At 39.9% G+C, this 22,175-nt stretch overlaps 2 protein-coding genes across 5 annotated transcripts; both read left to right on the top strand.

The window, feature by feature from the left end:
* The first annotated feature begins 775 nt into the window (after positions 1-775).
* On the top strand, positions 776-16,987 carry LOC115960040 (TMV resistance protein N-like). The gene is made up of 6 exons (XM_031078736.1): positions 776-900; positions 1,211-1,282; positions 1,455-1,965; positions 14,722-15,814; positions 16,878-16,927; positions 16,969-16,987. The coding sequence occupies exons 2-6, from the start codon at positions 1,279-1,281 to the stop codon at positions 16,985-16,987; spliced, it is 1,677 nt and encodes a 558-aa protein (XP_030934596.1). The 5' UTR covers positions 776-900; positions 1,211-1,278.
* A 25-nt stretch (positions 16,988-17,012) lies between these two features.
* Positions 17,013-21,779, top strand: LOC115959357 (disease resistance protein RPP2B-like). Of its 4 annotated transcripts, XM_031077718.1 has the most exons (7): positions 17,013-17,183; positions 17,541-17,700; positions 17,773-18,119; positions 18,206-18,964; positions 19,054-19,554; positions 21,095-21,217; positions 21,346-21,779. In XM_031077718.1, exons 1-4 carry the CDS (start codon positions 17,115-17,117, stop codon positions 18,935-18,937), a joined length of 1,308 nt encoding a protein of 435 aa, XP_030933578.1. In that variant the 5' UTR covers positions 17,013-17,114; the 3' UTR covers positions 18,938-18,964; positions 19,054-19,554; positions 21,095-21,217; positions 21,346-21,779. The 4 variants fall into 4 exon arrangements, with proteins under 4 accessions (XP_030933578.1, XP_030933577.1, XP_030933576.1 ...); XM_031077717.1 differs by having other exon boundaries at positions 17,541-18,119; positions 18,206-18,770; XM_031077716.1 differs by having other exon boundaries at positions 17,541-18,119; positions 21,099-21,217.
* The last annotated feature ends 396 nt before the right edge of the window (positions 21,780-22,175 follow it).

Raw genomic sequence — 22,175 nt, 5'->3', positions numbered from 1 at the left:
ATCCAATCTGCCTCTGAGATTGGAGTTAATATCATAAGCTAGCAAGATTTTTTTTAAATATTCAGTTTGCTCAAGCACATAAAACATTTTACACTTTTTTTTTTCTAGGGTAAAAGTGTGGTTGGCTTGACTAAGAATGGCATGAAATTGTGAAAACACACGAATAGGAGAAATAACAAATTCCAATTGAGTATAAAATAGAATATAATGTACACGGCTTAATTTAAAAAATTAAGTTTATGAATTTGGATCAAATTATACTATAATAATAATTCACTATTTTCATCATCATTTAATGTGAAATTTTATTCATTCGTATCCACTCAACATATTATATACATAAAAAAGTGTCTGGATAATCCATAATAGAAAAATAACAATTAATTTTTAAAAAATAAATAATAATTAGAAATGAAGAAGGAAGTTTATTGAAAATATAAAAAAGAGATAAAGATGGAGATGAAAGCAAGAGCAATAAATTTTTATAAATATAATTTTTATATTTTACCATAAATTTTGGCTAAATAAAAAAGTATTACTTTTTTCTTCTTCGAAAATATGAACAAAGAGACTAGGTAGGAAATTTCCTCGTAGATGGAAATCTCTCATACGTGGTAGGTATGCCATATGCCGACCACCACCACATCTCTCTAGCTGGTTGCCACGAAACTACTCTGTCTGCTTCCTCCTTTATAGATTTAAAAAATAATAATAATAAAAAAGCAATATAAAAGGAAGAGTAGTGGACACAAACACACGAAGAAATAAAGAACAGAGTCCATACCTTTATTAACCAGCCAATAGATATCTAATACAAATTGGATCCGCCTTTGTTTCAACTGGGTTTCGATCATTACAATCAATCACTTCTAGTCTACTGTTACCTCAATTTCCAATTCTGTAAGTTGTCCTTTTGAACACTTATTTATCCCTTTTATTTCTTTCCTTTCATTTTTTTTTTCTTTCTTGAAATGAAAAATCTATATCAAATTGTTTTCTTCTTCCTAATTCACTAATTGCCGTGAAGCAAGAGTTTCAACTTTTGTTTGTTTCAAGGTTTAAACCTCGAGTTGGTTTTGGTTTTCTCATTATCGACGAAATGAATGAATTCCGTAGAATTTTTTTTTTTTCAAAAAAATCTATTAAATTATCTTTGTCTCATTACCTATAGTTAAATAATTTTCAGTCGTCCTTTCTTTACCAAAAAAAGAAGAAGCAAAAACAGGAGTGTTTTCAGGAGGTTTTGGAGGCCATCGCTGCTGTAATTCCTTCTCACAAATGGGCAAGTTCTCACTTTTAACTTTTAACGCACAGTCCTCTCTTTTTATTATTATTTTTCTTTCACTCCCTGCCTGAAATTAAAATCCCACTTCACATCGTTTTCTTCTTAATTTAATTATTTAATTTTCTTTCTTTTTAATTGGTTGTACTCCTTTTATCTAAATTTCCAACAGCTTTAGCGGAGCGCAAAAGAGAGTCATCACCGTCACCATCTTCTTCTTCGTCACGTCAGCCAAAATACGATGTATTTCTTAGTTTTAGGGGTGAGGACACCCGTACTAATTTTACTGACCATCTTTATGTTGCTTTGAAACAAAAGGGAATTATTACTTTTAGGGATGAAGAAGAACTCAAGAAAGGAGAACGTATTTCTAAGCTCTTCAAAGCAATTGAAGAAACACAGTTTGCTATCATCATTCTCTCAAAAAACTATGCATCTTCTACATGGTGCTTGGATGAACTTACCAAGATTATCAAATGCAAGGATGAAATAGGACTGGAAGTTTTGCCAGTTTTTTACAATGTAAGCCCATCTATTGTACGAAAACAAACAGAAACTTTTGAACAAGCCTTTATTGATCACCAGAAACGCTTTGAAGATAACATAGAAAAGGTGGAAACATGGAGAGATACTTTAAAAAAAGTGGCTGATATCTCCGGTTGGGATCTGCATTTACAAAATAGGTAATTTCCATGAGTTTCAAATGATAAGCTTCTTTTATTTACCATGAAGCATATAAGTAACTAAGAGAATATATCATAATATACATGGATTGAACTACATCATGGTATGCTAGTTAAAATTCTGTTAAATTTTTAGGAACAGTAGAAGCATGGGTGTAGCTAGGAATTTTTATATGGGGGGTCGATTCGAACCATGAAGGTTGAAATTGATGACGATGAGTATCATCGTTGTATGGATAGTCTATATTTTTAGGTTGATATAGATATTCTTTGAGATAAGCTCGTCGGATTTCGTCTTGTTTGTTGATAAAGAATTCACATATTTGTTTACGTGATCCTGGATCACGATCTATCTCTTCAAATTGAATTCCTTCAGATTGAATTCTTGAACATTTAGAGGGGTTAGGGTGTTCATTAGGCATTGAAGTATCAACATTTGTTTTTACAGCCACAAGTGTCCTAATTTCTGAATTGCTAACATCTTTTTTCTTAAAGAATGTATCAATTGTTTTTCGTTTGCTCATAATTCTTTTAACTTTAAGAATATGACTCAAAAATTAACCTGAAAAGAAGTTTAAAAAATAAAATTTTAATTAGAAATTTTTACTTGGTTATATGGATGTTATTTATACTCAAGAAAAAAACAAAATTTCCACTATAATTTAAACATATAACCCATTTTTAATATGACTTTAATTAATAATAACCCCTTAAACAAAAACAAAAATTAAACACGCAAGTATTGGTACACAATGTAAACCAAACAATTTAAGAACACTCATAGCCACATCCACAGCTACATGATATCTAACTAATCAAAAATAGGTAATAAATTAAAAAAAATTTACCTTAAAAACTTTGTCTTCACAAAATGCAAAGATAGGTCACTTGTGCGGCAATGCTTATTGTCTCTGCCTGATTGCCTCCAACTTTAGATCTTCCTTTCAAGACTCATCACAAACAATCTCCCCATGCTTTCAATCATGTATTTCTCTAAAAATCTATGAAAATATAAAGAGCATGTGAATATTTAGGTGTAGATAGTTGAGAAAATAAAAAAAAAGACACTAAAAAGAGATGAATGTCTAATGCTTAAGAAAACTCACCAGTCACCAAGTTCCAAAACTAAAGTTGATGAAGAAAGAAAAAATTGGTCAGGATTTTATTTTATTTTTTATTTATTTTTCGGATTGTGAGTACAGAGGACTGGAGTTTTGGGGTTGGTAGGTAGGCAACGGTACCAGTGCAAATGAAAGTGTATCAAAGAAGACAAAAAAAAAAAAAAAAAAAAAAAAAAAAAAAAAGGAATAAGAAGTAAAAAAAGGGATTCCGTGGGTGGATTTTTGAGATGAAAAGAAAGTGAAGTTTTGTTTTTAGTTTTACGGCACCGAGATCCCAAGACCAATGTAGGTCCTGGGCCAGGCCCAACGGAATACCCCTGTTGCCCTAGGCCCTTCTTAAAACTGCCTTAATGCAAAAACGAGTTTGGGCCTTGAATTCTGAGAGGTGTTCGGCTCAAGTTTCCCCGAACAGGCATATGAACCGTGTCCGGGAGAATAGGATATGCTCGGGAAACTGCATTGCCGAGCATAATCAATTAGGCTGGAACCAAGTTCCAAGGCTATAAATGCTGCTCTCCACTCTCACCTAAACACCCACTTAAATCAAATAATATTGGACCTTCTATTGCACTAGCGGTGATTGTAATCATTTCTCCCCACTAACCTTAGCTATAAATAGCAGAAGTTTGGGAGAAGAAAGGGTTCAAAAAAACAGAGAGAAAATAGTCAAGGGAGAAAGTATAAACTGAGTGTTGCTTTGAGTCTCTCTGCCGAGAACGACCCAGAGTAGGAAATCCTCAAGCCCACTACAAATAAATTGTGAGCCCAAGTGATTTAAGGCCCAGCAGTCTCATACTTGATTCCTACAATTGGCGCCCACCGTGGGGCTCTCCTACGAAGTTGTGGTTCGACTGAGACTCAAACAAGGGAAATGTCTGAGGAGCGTTCAGGAGGGCGTGCACCGAGCAGTTCCATAGGATCTTCTCGGGGATCGACGTGGAGGGAGAGAAGGCAGAAACAGCGTGAGGATAGGGAGCACCCAAGAGGAAAGGAAAGGTCCAGATTGGGAGAAGGGTCGGCCCAGACACACTGAACGGTTTCAGGCGTTTCGGCGCATCGGCAGTATGATGATAGAGATCGAGAGCTGGATTGGTAATGGATTTGGAGCTGGAAGCAAGGGGTCGGCGCCGAGAAAGGATATGAAGCAAGGGGTCCCCGAAGACTCTGAATTACGGGAGTCGTTGACGAAAAGACCCCCCGAGGATATGAGGCAACTGATGAGACGCATAGAGGAGTACAAACGCCTGGAGGACGACCGGCTACAGAGCAGGGGGAAAGCTCCATTAATTGGGAGATCTCGGCAAGGTATTTTGTCGACAAAACCAAAAAAAAACTTCAGAATGCAGGAACCAGAGGTGCAAATCGAAGGGGTTAATGTGGCGTTTAAAGAGCCCATGCACAAAATCTTAGAGCGGATCAAGAATGAGTCATTCTTCAGGTAGCCAAACAAAATGGGGGGTGACCTGTCTCGGAGGAACCAAAACCTATACTGCACCTATCACAGAGACAAAGGACACACCACCGAGCAGTGTCGGGTATTAAAAGATTATCTCGGACAGCTAGTAAAGGCAGGGTACCTGAAAGAGTTTGTAGTAGACTCCATTGACCGAGAAGTCGGATAGGGTGTCTAACAGAAAAGGAACCCCCTCCCGCCTCCACTAGGGGTAATCGAAGTCATCCATGCTGCACCAAGAGGAACAGCAGCAGCAAAAAGGATATTGACAGTGGCTTGCACGGGAGGAGAATTAGCCGAGAAGAAGAAGAAAGTTGGACAGCTGACCATCTCGTTTGGAGAAGACGATTTGGAAGGAACAGTCCAACCTCACGACGATGCTTTGGTGGTGACGGCCCGGATAGGCGGGTTCCTGGTGAAGAGGGTAATGATTGATCAAGGGAGCGGGGCTGACGTCATGTACCCGGACCTCTTCGAAGGGCTCGGATTAAAGACCTAGGATTTGGCAAAGTATGACACGCCGCTGGTTTCATTTGACGGGAGAGTTGTAATTCCCGAGGGGCAAATCTCTCTCCCGGTGGACATGGAAGGCGAGGGAGTTATAGTTACCTTCATAGTAGTCCGATCATTCTCACCGTACACCGCAATCCTGGGGAGTCCGTGGATTCACGCCATGAAGGCTGTTCCGTCCACCCCCCACGTGAAAGTAAAATTTCCCACTGAGTATGGAGTTGTTGAGGTAAGGGGGAACCAACAAGTGGCGAGGCAGTGCCTTGTCGCCGCGGTCAGATGGAAAAATGAACGGCTCGGACAAGCTGAGCAGGCCGAGAAAGAAAATTCATAACAATTACAGAAACCCGGAGGGGAAACAGGGGCGGACGTGGCCGAGGAGGTATTGAAGGTTAGAATTTTTCTAGATACTGACAGGTATTTCCAGATAGGCACAAGCATGAATGATCGGGAAAGGGTAGAGATGTTGTTGTTCCTTTTGCAAAACGTAGATGTTTTCGCGTGGAACCCATATGAGGTGCCCGGCGTAGATCCCGAATTCATTGTCCATAAACTCAACGTGGACCCATCATTTCCCTCGAAGAAGCAGAAACCGAGAAGAGTATCAAAAGAAGAACACGTCGATGCAGTAAACCTGGAAGTCCAGCGACTAAAGGAGGCTGGAGTCATAAAAGAAATATTCTTCCTGAGATGGCTAGCAAACACTGTCGTAGTGAAGAAGAAGAATGGCAAATGGAGAGTTTGTGTGGACTTCACAGACTTGAACAGGGCGTGTCCCAAGGACCCATTCCCAATGCCCAAGATTGATCAACTAGTAGACGCCACGTATGGGCACCCGAGGATGAGCTTCCTGGATGCCTTCCAAGACTATCACCAGATTGCCTTGGCGCCTGAGGACCAAGAAAAGACATCATTTATATCCCTGAATGCAAACTATCACTACGAGGTCATGCCGTTTGGATTGAAGAACGTCGGAGCCACGTACTAGTGAATGATGACGAGAATGTTCCGAGAAAAAATTGGATGCACGGTTGAAGTTTATATTGACGACATAGTGGTAAAAAGCATAAAAGAGTCACAACATATGGAAGACCTCCGGGGAGTATTCGAGATACTACGACGGCACAAATTGCGCCTGAATGCCGAGAAGTGCATTTTCGGGGTTGGGGCTGGCAAGTTCTTAGGTTATCTGATTTCTACTCAGGGAATAGAGGCTAACCCTAACCAAATAGAGGCCGTGAACCGCCTCAAACCACCAAGCAATCCTAAGGAGGTGCAAGTGCTCACTGAAATGTTAGCCGCCCTGAACCGATTCATCTCCAAGTTTGTCGATCGCTACCGGCCGTTTTATCAACTTCTGAAGAAGTGGAAGGGGTTTTGTTGGGACGAGGGATGTGATGAGGCTTTTCGAGAGCTGAAGGAATACTTGGCAAAGGCGCTGAGGTTGACGGCCCCAGAGCCCGAGGAGGATCTGTTTATGTATCTCTCAGTCACCGAGCATGCCATAAGTGCTATGTTACTAAGGGATCAAGGAGTACAAATGCCAGTGTATTACGTAAGCAAAACCTTGGTAGATGTCGAGACAAGGTACCTGCCCCAGGATAAGTTAGTTTAGGCCCTGGTGCACGCCACGAGGAAGTTGCCACATTACTTCCAGGCTCATACGGTGTTCGTTCTCACTGAGTATCCATTACAGTCACTGTTAAAGAGGTCAGACTTCACAGGTCGAATTGCCAAATAGGGGACTCGGTTGGGATCGTTTGACATAAGATACCGACCTAGAAGCTCGGTGAAGGGACAGGTGCTCACAAATTTCATCGCAGAATTCACACCCAAGAATGATGGCAAGGTAATCTGTAGTGCAGAAATTCGCCCGTGGAGGGTATTTGTGGACGGCGCTTCAAATGCTATGGGGGCCGGAGCAGGTATTGTCATAATCACCCCTGAGGGCATATGATTGGAACACTTCTTCAAATTGGGATTCAAAGCCTCAAACAATGAAGCCGAGTATGAGGCCCTACTGGCCGGTTTGAGGGCCGTATTGCATCTGGGCGCAAAAGATGTAGTGATTTGCTCGGACTCTCGGCTGGTTGTTTATCAAATCACAGGAGACTTCGAGGCTCGGGACTCTCGAATGAAAGTTTACCTGAATGCGGCCAAGCAGATTATCGGTCAATTCGAAACGGTAAAGGTAATCCAGGTGGCTCGGTCACAAAACAAGCATGTCGGCTCCCTTGCCACGTTAGCCTTGTCGGCTACCGAGGACACGCCATGGCTAGTCACAATAGAACTTATAAGGGAGCCAAGTATCAGTGTGAAGAGTATTCCCGACCAAGCCAGAGTAGAGGTTGCGTAGGTAGCAGTGGCTAATCCGTGTTGGATGAACCTGATCATAGATTTCCTTGTCGAAGATAAAGTTCCGGTGGATGAAGACGAGGCCAACAAGATCCGTCGGGTGGCTCCCCAGTACTGGCTATCTTTGGACCACAAATTGTACCGAAGGTCCTTTGTAGGCCCTTACCTTTTGTGCTTACATCCTGAGAAAGTCAGAGAGCTTCTAACCGAGCTACATGAGGGAGTGTGTGGCGGACATGTTGGGGGATGGTTTTTAGCACACAGAGCGATGACCCAGGGGTTTTGGTGGCCACAGATGCAAAAGGATGCCGCTGAATATGTTCGGAGCTGCGAACAGTGTCAAAAGCACACCCCTTTAATCCATCAGCCTGCAGGACGTCTAAATCCCGTCAGCAGCTCATGGTCGTTCGCGCAATGGGGGCTTGACATCCTCGAACCATTTCCCCGAGCAATGGGGAACCGCCGTTTTGTATTAGTGGCTGTAGATTACTTCACAAAGTGGGCAGAAGCTGAGGCCTCAGCCAATATCCGAGATACTGACGTGAAAAAGTTTGTATGAAAAAATATAGTCACAAGGTTTGGGGTACCAAATTCGCTAGTAACAGACAATGGGCTACAGTTCGACAGCAAAGTTTTTCGGAGCTTCTATAGTGAACTCGGCATTACGAACAAGTATTCAACCCCGGCTTACCCACAAAGCAATGGCCAAGCTGAGGCAGTGAACAAGACTATTTTGAACGGGCTCAAGAGAAGGCTGGACGGGGCAAAAGGAAGATGGGCAGAAGAGCTACCCAGTGCATTGTGGGCTTACCGCACAACCTCCAGAAGATCCATAGGTGAGACCCCGTTTTCTTTGACGTACGGAGCGGAGGTAGTGATACCAACCGAAGTGAGCTTATGCAGCGCACGGGTCGCAGGGTTTAACCCCGTCCAGAATGCCGACCTGATGATGGAGCGTTTGGATTGGCTAGAAGAATGCAGGGAGGCCGCGACCATACGGCTCGCCGAATATCAGTAGAAACTAGCCCAAAGATACAACCGAAATGTGAAGGGGAGGGAATTCAGTGCCGGAGAACTAGTGCTAAGAAAGGTTATGGGAAACATGAGAGACATAACTGCAGGGAAGCTTGCTCAAACCTGGGAGGGACCATACAGAGTTACAGCCATCGCGGGTGCAGGGGCCTACTACTTGGAAGACCTCGACGAGAGGCCGCTTCCCCAGCCGTGGAATGCCAACAACTTAAAGAAATTCTATGCATGATCATCCGTGTAAGCCAGAACTTGTATTTCGCTAAAATCAAGATTTGATGAACTTATTTCTATATGCTGTTTTTGGTTCTGTGACCGCATACCAAGAGAATTGTAAATAAAATCTCTAAGGACAGAAACCTGGCCCTCGGCTCGATTAAAATCGCCGAGCAGGTGGAAACCTTACAACAAAAATCTCTAAGGACAGAAACCTGACCCTCGGCTCGATTAAAATCGCCGAGCGGGTGGAAACCATACAACAAAAATTTCTAAGGACAGAAACCTGGCCCTCGGCTCGATTAAAATCGCCGAGGCAGGTGGAAACCTTACAACTAAAATCTCTAAGGACAGAAACCTGGCCCTCGGCTCGATTAAAATCGCCGAGCAGGTGGAAACCTTACAACTAAAATCTCTAAGGACAGAAACCTGGCCCTCGGCTTGATTAAAATCGTCGAGCATATGGAAACCTTGCAACTAAATTTTCTAAGAACAGAGACCTGACACTCGGCTCGATTAACATCGCCGAGCAGGTTGAGACCTTACGATTAAAAAAAAAAAAACACACAAAAGACAGAAGCTTGGCTCTCGGTTAAGCTAAATCCACTGAGCAGGAGGAAAGCCTCATAAGATCACGATCACCGAACATACGGGAACCCTGACCCTTTACAAAAACCAACCCCATTGGTGCTCTCTGATTTTTCAATGCACCGCGTAAGAGGATTTGGGAGTATCATTCCATTATATGGCTAAAACACTGGCATAATCCACATGAAACATACAAATAGACGGAAATTCATTCAACGGATTAAAATGAAAGTCAAACGAAAAGCATTTTACTAATCAAACAAATCAAGGTAATTGTTTATGCACCACATCCCGGTGCCTTAGGCAAATAAACCAGTAAATTAGAAATATGATAAAAACAAGTAAAAGCATAAAAGGATTGCAAGAAAATTAGCTGGAGGGTCGGGCCGAGTCCGTCGCTTCTGGCTGGTCGGTCAGGGGGAAATGTGAGTCTTCACCGAGAAGCTCTTGCACAGTCGGGATGTTGGTGGCTTCCATGTCCTCTGGCTCAGCATGATCGTCAATTTGTTCAACCAGCTCCCTCATGCTTGCCGTCTCCTCCTCGTCAATAACAGCCGGGGTGTCCTGGACGGCAGCAACAGGGCTTGGAAATGGAATTTGGCCGGGGTCTCTCAGGTGCGAATCCTCAGGAACACCCAGTGCTTGGAGAGCGGCGAACCATCCGGCCTCAAAACCCAGGTTCCAAGCCTGAGCCACTACCGGCTCTACAGACTTCTCGGCATCAGCGAAGCCTTCGTTATACCATTTTTGCTCCGCGGCCGCCAAGGCTGCCCTAAGGTCGGCTAACTCCTTGGCGTTGGCAGTATTGAGGCTGATGGCTTCAGCTAACTTGACCTCCGTCTCATTCTGCTTGGCCAGGAGCTCCGCATACCTCTTTTCGGCCAGTGCCCTGTTCTTCTCCGCGGCAGCAGCCTTCTTCTCGGCGGACTCAGCTATCTTGAGCTTTTCCTTCGCCGTTTTGGCCGCTGACTCCCACGCTCCCTTTTCGCGCTCGACTTCCTCGGCGAGATCCCATGTCCGGTTGGCTACTATGTGAGCCAGTTGGGCAGTCTAGCAAGCACAAAAGTTAATAAAGAAGCAGAAGTGAATGTATGGAAAGAAAACGAATAAACTAAGTAATTACTGCAATGGCGTGCCACTCTAACCGGCGCCCCACAGACTCCTTAGATCCCTCCTCGAAGGCATGCACGTCCTCGGGAAGAAGAAGACCTTCGGCCAAAGTTTGGGCAATACGGCCGCCCTCGCCCTTCTCCCACATCCGAACATAGGCGGTTGAAGGCAGCAGTTTGCCGTCCAATAGGAACTTGGGCTTCCACATTGGAGCCTCTTGAGAGGAGGACGCAACCCCCGTACCAACCTGAGTTGGTGACTCATGGATAACAATTCCCCCTGTTGGTTGGGGAGGAGTCTGGACGACGGCATCCCCCAGGCTCGTGGAAGGTTGATCGGTTACCTTCTGTTTCTTACGGGCCCGTCCAGCCTGCGAAGAGGGTGGAGGCTGAGGCACTTGACCCCGACCCTGAGAAGGTGGGGGCTGATTGGGCTACCAGGCACCGGGCACGAACCGGTCAATGGTCATGACCTTCCTTGACACCATCCTTCCACCAGGTTGGATAGCTTCAACTAACAAGGTGACCGCTTCAATCACTTGTTGTTAAGGCTCGACGGGCGAATTCTCGGGTTGAGGCTACTCTTGGACTAGGTCTTCTTGCTGTATGGCTTCGTGGGCTATCTCCCTGAGGAGCCGAGATACCCGTTCCGCGGACTCGTCTCGCAAAGGAGCTAGCTCGTCCGAGCAAGTGAACCACCGACCAAACTCCCTTGCCTCCCCGGTTATAAGTTTCGGCGGCAAGAAGTTTGCGTACCGGACGTCTATGTATGAAAGTAACAGGCTATCAACAAGAAGTGCCTGCTTAAAGCTTTGCCAAGTGGAATAAACTGGCTCAACCCCGAAGATCAAATGTGAAGCCCGGAGTTGTCCGTCCCAGTGCACGTATATCTCAGAACGAAGGATGAAGTTCAAATCCTTGACATGGACGGTTCTGATGTCCGGAACGAACACTTTGCCTTCTGCAAAAGAGTAAGTATCATATTAATATCTGACAATAAAGATTTACTTCAATAAAATGAAAAGGAAAAGTGGAGGAAAGAAACTAGATCAAGGGATTGGTACAAACCCACTTCACGCCGTGAAAGGGGGCAAGGGACGTCTCCGACAAACCAGTTGCCGCGTACCTGAACAAACTCCCCGACAAAGTTTCTGTTCGAATCAGGTAGGCATGATATCAGCCATACCCGATTATCTCTCGTCTTAAGGTAATAGTTAGTGGCTTTGTTCCCACATAGGCTATACATATGGTTAATGTCATGGTAATTTAACTGCAAATCAAAGGTATGATTCAACTTACTGACACAGCTAACTACCCGGTAAAAGTTGGGGGAAAGCTGGTCGGGACACAAGCCGTAGTACCTAAGTGTATCTGTTAAAAGAGGGTCCACGGGGAACCTGACCCCGCCTTCTAAAATTGACATCAAAGGGAAGAAGGCTGAGCCTTGCCCTCGATGGAGATCAATATCACTCTCGTGGCAGTAAGCCACGTCCACGTCATCGGGAATATTAAATTTGTTCCTAAAAGTGGCCAAGGCGGCCGAGGACTCTAGAAGGTAAGAGTAACCCATCTATGACGTCTAAAGATATAAAAGGGAACTTGAAGAAATAAAGCTGAAGGAACAGAAAGGGGAAGAAAGACTTACTTTGGGTTCTAAGGAGGAAAGGAACACTGGGCAAGTAGGTAGGTGCACAGAAATTTGGTCGGCAAAGAGTAAGCGTGAAATATCAGAGGTGAAGTAAAAAATGAAAGAATGTTGTGAAGGAGACTATTTATAGAGTTAAAAGGGGGGGGGGGGAAGGCAAAGAAACGTTTAATCAAGCAATAAATGGGCACGACTTATGAACGGCCCTACGGAATGCCAAACGTAACCAATCTGCACGCCGATTCGGTTCACGAACCGCCAGGCAATAATGGCAACTGTACCTGACGCCGTGAGACGGCGCGTCTTTTGAGATGAACATTAATGAGAAACCATAACCCCGGGCCAAAGCAATAAGATCTCCAAGGTCAAAAGGTTCAACCAGCTCCTTGATTCCTCCTGGCAACCGGGTACGAATCAAGGGGGGGCTAATGTACGGCACCGAGATCCCAAGACCAATGTAGGTCCTAGGCCAGGCCCAACGGAATACCCCTGTTGCCCTGGGCCCTTCTTGAAACTGCCTTAACGCAAAAACGAGTTTTGGGCCTTGAATTCTGAGAGGTGTTCGGCTCAAGTTTCCCTGAACAGGCATATGAACCGTGTCCGGGAGAACAGGATATGCTCGGGAAACTGCATTGCCGAGCATAATCAATTAAGCTGGAACCAAGTTCCAAGGCTATAAATGCTGCTCCCCACTCTCACCTAAACACCCACTTAAATCAGATAATATTAGACCTTCTATTGCACTAGCGGTGACTGTAATCATTTCTCCCCACTAACCTTAGCTATAAATAGCAGAAGTTTGGGAGAAGAAAGGGTTCAGAAAAACAGAGAGAAAACAGTCAAGGGAGAAAGTATAAACTGAGTGTTGCTTTGAGTCTCTCTGCCAAGAACGACCCAGAGTAGGAAATCTTCAAACCCACTACAAATAAATTGTGAGCCCAAGTGATTTAAGGCCCAACAGTCTCATACTTGGTTCCTACATTAGTGTTTGGACTTGAACAGGCTAGCTTGCTTTATTTAGAGTACATAAGGTGATAAGGCCTAAAACTAAAACTGGGCTTGGGAGAATAGTTGAGAATGGGGCCTTTTTGGGGGGGGGGGCTGTCCAATATTGGGGGGCCCAAATTTTTTTTTCAACCTACTCTAATGGAAAAATTTTTTTTTTTTGCAGGGGCCAATGCCCCCCAAGCCACTACGTGGCTCCGCCCATGAGTAGAAGTGGTTGTGAATTTGGGCTTAGGGAAGCTCTATGAAAAGATCAAAATGGGATTACTTGATTCAAGAATATATAATATATATATATATATATATATCTCACTTTTGCTGACTTTTTTTTTTGAGAATCAAATCTGCTGACATTAATTTTTTATATTATATTCTTTTTGAATATAATATAATCCTTGATATGGAGATGGCCTATAGCTAGATCTTTTGCTTCCTCATATTTAAGTGGATAAAGTTTTCTTATTGTTTGAAAAGTCGTCCAACAAAACAAATAAAGGTTTCCAAAACATTTCACTTAACAAATCATTACAAATAAACTTTGCAACGTCAAAAACTCTCCAAACTCCAAAGACAATTCCTCTCTCATCACGGTTCGACTATTGACAGCCATTAATGGGCAGTTGACCGGTATTGACTATATGTGAATTTTTTCCCCAACGCTTTTTTTTATTTTTTTATTTATATATATATATATATATAAAATTTTCCAATAAATTCGGACTTTAGGGTCAATATTAACATTTGAGGCTCTCAAATGACCCAAAAAATACAAAATGTTTTACTAGCTCATTTTCAATATTGCAACCAAATACATGACAATGAGTCAATTTTCTGACAAATATTTTCAGTCAAAACAAATGGAGCATTCATTTCATAGGAAGACTTTTGAAAATTCTTCTTTTGCCCCTTAAGAATTAAAGTCATTCAAAGTGAAATTTTGGAGAATTATAACACTTTTATAACTCAACATGATGCAACCATACGAAATTGACTTTTGCCAAGTTATATTTTGGATTCAGGGTGGGCATGCCAATTATTTTCATAAAGATTTAATTTTGACTCATTCATTATTTCGGTTAAAAAAAACTTCTCAAACCAATTTATCCATTTTATTCCTATTCCCAAACCAATTGTTTACATAATTTAATTTGAAGAAGTATAGCTTTGAGGAGTTTATCATTGATATTAGGGTGCTTTTGAATGATTTTAATCAAAGAGAAACATAACATACCTATGGGCCTCAACTAAAGAAGTAAAAGCTTGGGTTTTTGTTGGCACAAATGTATAAATCATTAAATTCTATTTTTAATTAATAGAAACCAATACCTCCTCTTCACTCATTTACTTGGTATACAAAGCTTTTTCAATTGTCTACTTTGAAAATTTTGAGTATTGCCATTGTTATTAATATTTTGTACTCAAGCAACCTCAAAGGGTCTTAAACATTTATATTTAGCATGTTTAACTTAAAATATTCTCATGAGGTTTCTCTCAACAATCAAGCATGAAATGAGATGCTTAATTTTTGCTCGATCAATGTATCTCTTGATGAAATAGATTTTGGATTTAGTGGATCCAATATGATTGCTAACCTAAGAAAATTAGTAGACTGATTCATGAAAACATATTTCCCAAGGAGTATGTTGGCCTAATATTTTTCTTTCTCCCCTAAAGTTTTATAATTGGTTTGGACCATCATTTTGTTATTTTCTATCTTCTTTGCAGGCATGAGTTTGAAATTATCCAAGACATTGTGAAAGGAATTATGGAGAAATTGAGTTCTAAATTCTCAAGCATTAATGAAAATTTGATAGGAATAAATTCTATGGTGGAAGAATTGATCCCTTCGTATGTAGGTTTTGGGAAAGATATTTACATGATGGGGATTTGTGGTATGGGGGGTCTGGGAAAAACAACTCTTGCTAGTGCTATATATGACGAGTATTATGATCATTTTGAAGGTTCTAGTTTTATTGCCAATGTTAGGGAAAGATCAGAAAAAGGTGAACTACATAAATTACAACAACAATTGCTTGATGAAATTTTGGGGAGAAGTAATACAAAGATCTACAATGTTCAAGTAGGAGTTAAAGAAATCAAGAGTAGTGGGTTACATCATAAAAAAGTTCTACTTGTCCTAGATGATGTTAATCACAGGGACCAATTAGAAAAATTGGCTGGAAAGGATGATTGGTTTGGATCTGGGAGTTGGATCATCATAACAACTATAGATGAACTTGTGTTAAAGCAACATAGAGTGCTTAAAATATATAAGCCTAATGGATTAGATGATAATGATGCCTTAACACTTTTTTGTTTGAAAGCCTTCAATGAGGAGCAACCTAAAGAAGGTTATATGCAGCTCACCCAAAAAGTTGTAAAATATGCTAGTGGCCTTCCATTAGCTCTTGTTACCCTGGGTTCCTTTTTGGTTGGAAGAACAGTAGAAGAGTGGCAAAGTGCATTTGACAGTTTGAAAAATATTAAAGGAGATATACATAAAATACTTAAAATAAGTTACGATGGACTAGAGGAAATGTGGAAGGAGATATTTTTAGATATTGCATGTTTCTTTGGATGGATATATAAAGATAAAGTAATAGAGGTATTAGAGAATTGTGGTCTTAATGCAAGAATTGGTATAAGTGTTCTTGTGGAAAAATCTCTCTTAACCATTAATGGTGAATGGTTGACGATGCATGATCTACTACAAGAAATGGGTAAAAAAATTGTTTGTCAAGAATCAGGTGGAAATCTTGGAAAGCAGAGTAGGTTGTGGCTCAATGAGGACTTGATTGATGTATTGACGAACAATAAGGTAAGAACAATGACAAAACTATAATTTTATCTCAGCAAATAATATTGACTAGGTATAGTGGCGTAATTTTGTTCAATAAATTAGTTCTTTTAAACAAAAAATTCCCAATAGGTAAGCAGATACCGAAGTTTTTAAGTAATTGTTTGCAAAATTTAATTTAATTTTCTTGATGCAATGATCTAATCATTCATCTCTTGGATACTACCTTGAACAAAAGGCTATCGTCACATTTTTTTAATATAAAAAAATCATTTTGTAGGCTTTATTTTCTCTTTCCATCACTTAAAAAATAATGTTGTGATTTCCTATTTTTTTCCCCTAGTTGGTCTTGAATTTCTAAAAGGTGGAAGTGCACCTTTCTAGTTTTAATGTATGAATTTTAAACAGATTCATAAGAAAAAAAGACTTAAAAAAAAGATGTAATACAATCTATTAATAGGCCTTAATATGTAGTACATTTTACTATTAACATATGATGTTGTACTATGGTCTATTGGTACTAATGGGACTCTTCAGAATCTGTTTGGGTTAGTTTTATGAATATTCATGTTTTGAAAAATTTAGAAGTTGTGTTTAGAAAATGTGTTTTTCAAAATGAAATTTATTGTTTGGTAAAATATGTAGAAATTATAATTGATATGAAAAATTGCAGCGTGAAAATGCAATTTTCTAGTGATTTCCATGAGCTGCGATTTGAAGACACAACTTTTTATCTATTATAAAAATGTAATTTTCTTAAAATTGCAAAGCCAAACGCAAGTCTTTTTGCCTTTTCATTTAAATTTCTCCTTTTCTCCACAAAATCGCAATGCCAAATGGTATATAATTTGAAGTACGTTTTACCATTTTTAAGTATTACATTTGGGGTTGGACCCACCATATGGGAGGAGGAATTAAAAAAACTATATATTTTAGAGAGTTTTATATATGAAAACTTACGGAGTAGATTTATTTATTTATTTATCTCCTTTATAGCTTTAAAAAGGGTATAGAACTTAAATAATTCTATTATTATTATCATTTGATTAGGCAAATCACCGAGCCTTTGCTTTTGAAATCTTAGGGAACAGAAGCAATTCAAGCCATAAATTGCAGATACTGGTTCGGGTTCCAGTTCTGCGATGGGGATTTCAAACTTGAAGATTTTTCTGAAGGGTTTTCAAAGATGTCTAATCTTAGATTGCTAATAATTAATTCTTCTCCTAATGGCCAAAGACATCTTACTCTTCCTAATAGCCTAAGATATCTTCGGTGGGAGGGGTGTCCTTTCAAATGTTTGGCATCCAGTCACAAACAACGAATGGAGTTTCAGTTTGTTCACCTTGAGTTGCGGGGATGCAATCTTGAATATCTTTGTGAAGGAGTAATGGTAATTTTGTTTTTTTTTTTTTAATTGCGTTTCTATTATTTGAGCTTCCTCCTTTCATTTATAAAGCTGTTTTATTAAATTAATTTCTACGTTTTATGAAAAATCTTTTTTTTTTTTTTCTTTTTTTGGTAACAGCAATCGGACAACTTAAAGTACATGGATCTTAGTTATTCCAAAAACCTCATTAGGACACCTGACTTTTCAGGTGTTCCGATACTTGAGGTACTAAATCTTTCTTCTTGCAGTCGATTGGTTGACATCCACCCATCTATTGGACAACTCAGCAGGCTTAGGTATTTATATCTGAACGACTGCGATAATCTTACCGATCTTCCTTGCATGTCTTCTGTAATGCAGTCCCTTACGGTTCTCGAACTTTCTTGTTGCTGTAAAATCAGTTCGTTTCCGAAATTTACGGGAATTATGAAAAGCCTATCGGAACTCAGTTTGAGCTGGACTGCTATTGAGAAAGTAGAACCCTCATCAATCGAGCGTTTGACTACCCTTGCTTTCTTAGATCTAAGTCACTGCACACGTCTTGAATGTCTTCCAGGCAACATGGATAATTTGACTGCCCTTGCTTTCTTACATCTAAGTCACTGCACACGTCTTGAATATCTTCCAAGCAACATGGATAATTTGACTGCCCTTGCTTTCTTAGATCTAAGTCACTGCACACGTCTTGAATATCTTCCAAGCAACATGGATAATTTGAAGTCTCTTGAAAATGTCAATTTTTCCCAATGCTCAAAACTAAAATCGTTGCCAAGGCTTCCATCAAATGTAAGACATATAGAGGCTAAAGGTTTTTCTTTCCTAAACTGGTCACCAGAAGGGGTCAAACTAAGTATCTGGTCACAACCTCTCTCCCAATGGCTTCCATTTGATGAGGGCGGCAGTCTAGTGGGATTTACAAAACTGTTCCATTTCCTACGGGTAATCTCTTCTCTCTCTTCTCTCTCTCTCTTTTGAATAGTTAAATAATAATAGTTAACAATAGTCGTGTTTTGGTTTGGGTACAGGGGCTCTTTTTTCATAAAGCCGTTTTGGGTGGATATATTATTCGGTCATGGTCAGCTGTAAAAGAGGGGTTTTCAATAAACATAAAGCTGCCTTCAAATTGGTATAATAGTAAATGGATAGGATTTGCTCTCTGGGCATCACTTCCACAACTTCCACGTGTTGTAGAAGTGAAAGATGGTATTACAGCTCGTTTGATAGCCCCTGGTGGTATGCGTCGGAATCACAGTGCCTTTGGACATTCTACTACCTATATAAACGGTATTTGCCTATTGTATTTGTCTCGGAAGGTTTGGTTTCGTACTGTTGGGAATGATGAATGCAGTCAGATTACGGTTATATTTGAGAACCGTAATGATAACTCCAGTTCCTCTTCTTTTGATGATAACTCAAGTTCCTCTTCTTTTGAGAATGATAACTCAAGCTACTCAACCGAACATATATGGGGGGAATGTGGGGTCAGTTTGATATACAAGCAAGGTGTGGTCCGTGTGGATGAGCTCAACGAAACAAATGCACCACGTTTTATTGAGAGCTTTGGGGAAGTATCCATCTATAAATTAACTGGTAAAAGTCCATCTCAACCATCCTTCTCATTAATGGCCAATCCTATTCTATCTTATTTTCTTTCTAACTATATATACATCTGGTTTTGTCACTGGCAAGTAATTCAAGTCATTTTTCATTTTCTTCTTTTGGCTCACCATGTGCAAGCATATATATATTCTTCATAATCATCGGTTTCATGCTTTCCAATATAGGTATGAAGCAAACTCAAATTACACTCATTAGCAATGAGTAAATTATTATAATAATCATCATACTAACTCAGGTTTTCACATATATGCAGGTGGTGATGATGATGTACATATAGTCGGTGATGATGGTGTACGTATAGTCGATGATGATGATGATGTACATAAATTCCGTGATGATGTACATAAATTTGGTGATGATGATTTTGATGATGATGATATATAGAGTTGGTGATGGTAATGATTGACATGACTGCAAAAGATGACACCTAATGGCTGTTAATACTTGACTATCTTTTTTTCATTGGATGGATTTCAATCAAGGCTTAGGCAATTAGATGTGTACATGCATTTCAATCAGCCTGACCATGTTTTAATCAATTTGTATTTGGTTCATTTACAATTATTTGGAAACTTGTTCAAGTGGCATATTTGTGCATCTTGTTTCAAAATGAAAATGGAGTGGATGATCTACTTTTACAGGGGATCTAAGTATAGACAGATACTGAGGTATAAGGTTTTACTAACAATATTTCTTGTTGGATGAATTTCAAGTGAGTTTGGTGCTATTGGATTGCATACAAGCATTACTTAAGGTAACCTTGTCACATTTCTCTCTTCTATGTGGATTTGAGTTAATGTCTATGAGACAGTGATTTGTGAATTTTGAAGGGAAACTTTAAGGTTATATGTTTTTATCAATCTAGCTATGGTATGAAATAAGCATTAATTTTAGTATTCGGTCTTGAATATTTTCCTTGCAGTTCAAAGGTTGCAAGTTTCAAACAAGTTTACATGTAAAGTAATATTGTTTTCAGATTATAATGGAACCCTATATATTCAAGAGGAAATGTCCTGTTAGTAGTTATGCTTGCCTTTAAACTGCGTTATTTTCTACTATTCATGAAGGGTTGTTAGAGGGCATGTTTGGCAACATTTAGGAGCCTAGTTTGCAGTTAGTATGTACCTTTTTGGCATTCGTTGTACACTTGAGAGGGAAAGGCCTTTGGATCAGATTCTTGACAGGGTCGATTGAACAAGCATTTCTGTTTTCTCATGGAACAAATTTAATTAATAGGAAAAAACAGATTAATGGGCAATCTTTGAAGTCGTTCCTTTCTTTAAATTTGCTTCCCTAACCCATCATTTCCCTCTTATTGTGGAATTTATGTTCAATTTACTTAATGGGCACTCAAAATACAAGTGTGCTCTACATTCCATACTTTTCTTGTAGAATACATAATTTAGATCACCTGTGTAACCCCAATGCAGCATTCTTTCCACAGTGCCTAATCTACTCCTCATTACTAGCCAAAAATAGAATGCAAGTCTTGTAATAGCTTGAGAGAGTCAGATGATTTTTCCCAGTTGATTTTTATTTTTATTTTCTTGTTTCTAGTTTTGCTGCTTCTACTTTCTTAAGTTTATTGTGAATGAAATTTCTTATCCATAAAAGAATTAAAACAGGAAAAAAACAAAAAAACCTGCAAAACAAAAGTGGAAGGGACTCTTACCACCTTTAGGTTCTTTACAATTAGACCAACCACTTCTTGATTGAGGCTTGCCCTTATTGGAATTGATTATTCAGACCAACCATATGCGCTGTCAAATTGGTTTCTTCAGCTTTCTTTACATTCCAATCACTTCTGCATTTGTGCCAATGCCTTGCTTTTATCAGTGTAGATTGGAAGGCACACCTTTAGATTTACCAATTGCTAATGAAATATATGTATCCATAGTAAAGCTGCAAAATTTCTCAGCCCAATCCAGTATTGGGCTATCCAAACTTTGGTCATGTTGAAACTAGACTACCTTTGTCCTTGAATAAACCTCAGCTAGCCTGCTTAGTCTATGTTTTATGTTGGTTTGAGCTCATGCTTGTTCACAAGCCCAAGTAAACTTTATTAACATGCTAAAATCAACAACATAAAATCTGTTGATTTACTAATACAAATTGGCCATCTGAAAGCATAATTCTTTGACACTGATGTTTGCTTAATCCATTGTTGCTGTTATTATCATCATCACATCATAATTATAATTTTACCATAGATGTCTTCTGGTTTGAGAATCTGAAATGTCAGACTAAGATATATAATTCAGTCATCATGTTAAGTGAATTTTTGTGGCTGCTAGGCAGTGTGTGGGATGACTGGTGCATGAAGGGCTTTATACGGACAAGTCAATGGGGCAGAGCTATTCCTTCTGCATATGGGAGCTATTCTTTTGCTTCATTGTTCCTTCTGCCGGAATGGTTTGGTAAACCTTTTTTTGTTCTCTGTCAAGAAAATGGTTGACTCCATTTTTTGGCCAGACATATTAAGTCTCTTAACATTTTGTTGCATGCCAATCATTATACTAGGCTTCCAATTTCTCACTGTATGCAGCTTGGAAATTACTTATTTGTGCTACTAGCCTACTACATGCCACATGCATTTGGACCCACAGAAGTTTTCTCTAAACGTGTTTCCTTACACCTGAACTTATCTTAAGCACTTGGGCTTCAAATGAGTTGGGAGGTGGGAATCCACAAGCAGCTAAAATGACTTTCAAGATTGTAATGGTTCTTGTAGTTGCAGAGATGGTTATTATAGGCATGATTCTCTTCTCAGCAGAGAGAAGGAAGTTTTGGATCATGATTTCTCTCCATAATCATGGATGGCTTACTAGCAGTACTTTCAGGGTAACTTTCTCACATTACTCTCATGTAATGGGCTTTTACTTGGAGCAAAACTTTTGAATTTCTAACTTATTTATTCAAGGTATACCATCAACTGAGCATTCATTCATTATTCAGTTTATAATATTTTCTTTAGAATTTAGAAGTTAACTAATAGTAAATAAAATATAAAAATAAATAAATAAAGGTATCAAACAAGTTTGCTCTTGAATAATTTTCTGTTTTTGGGTTTTAAATTATTATAGTTGTGGCCTAATCATTCAGTATTTTTCTTCAAAACAGACCAGCATATTAAGACAATGTAGAAGTTGTAATCTTCCTTAATGCAATGCCATTAACCCTACAAATCTATTTTCTGCTTTGCATCAGGGGCTGCTAGAGGAAGTGGCAGGTAGCATATAGGAGCCTGTGTCAATTTTGGGGCATGTTATCTGGTTGGGGTTCGATTAGTCATCGTTTTGGCCTTTATTGTACACTGAAGAGGGAAAGGCCTGTAGAGTGGACTATTGACATTGTGCACTGTACAAGCATTTCTAT

Source organism: Quercus lobata, chromosome 9, assembly GCF_001633185.2.
Source record: "Quercus lobata isolate SW786 chromosome 9, ValleyOak3.0 Primary Assembly, whole genome shotgun sequence".
Classification (NCBI taxonomy): Eukaryota; Viridiplantae; Streptophyta; class Magnoliopsida; order Fagales; family Fagaceae; genus Quercus; species Quercus lobata.
This window is presented reverse-complemented; position numbering and strand designations above follow the sequence as displayed.

Bases quoted from the DNA above. Each gene is read 5' to 3' on its own strand.
- LOC115960040 (XM_031078736.1), top strand. The intron at 1,966-14,721 runs GTAATTTCCATG...TCTTCTTTGCAG, and splicing joins GATCTGCATTTACAAAATAG to GCATGAGTTTGAAATTATCC. The intron at 15,815-16,877 runs GTAAGAACAATG...TTGAAATCTTAG, and splicing joins ATGTATTGACGAACAATAAG to GGAACAGAAGCAATTCAAGC.
- LOC115959357 (XM_031077716.1), top strand. From the start codon at position 17,115: ATGGAGTTTCAGTTTGTTCACCTTGAGTTGCGGGGATGCAATCTTGAA. The intron at 17,184-17,540 runs GTAATTTTGTTT...TCTGTAATGCAG, and splicing joins ATCTTTGTGAAGGAGTAATG to TCCCTTACGGTTCTCGAACT. The intron at 18,120-18,205 runs GTAATCTCTTCT...GTTTGGGTACAG, and splicing joins AACTGTTCCATTTCCTACGG to GGGCTCTTTTTTCATAAAGC.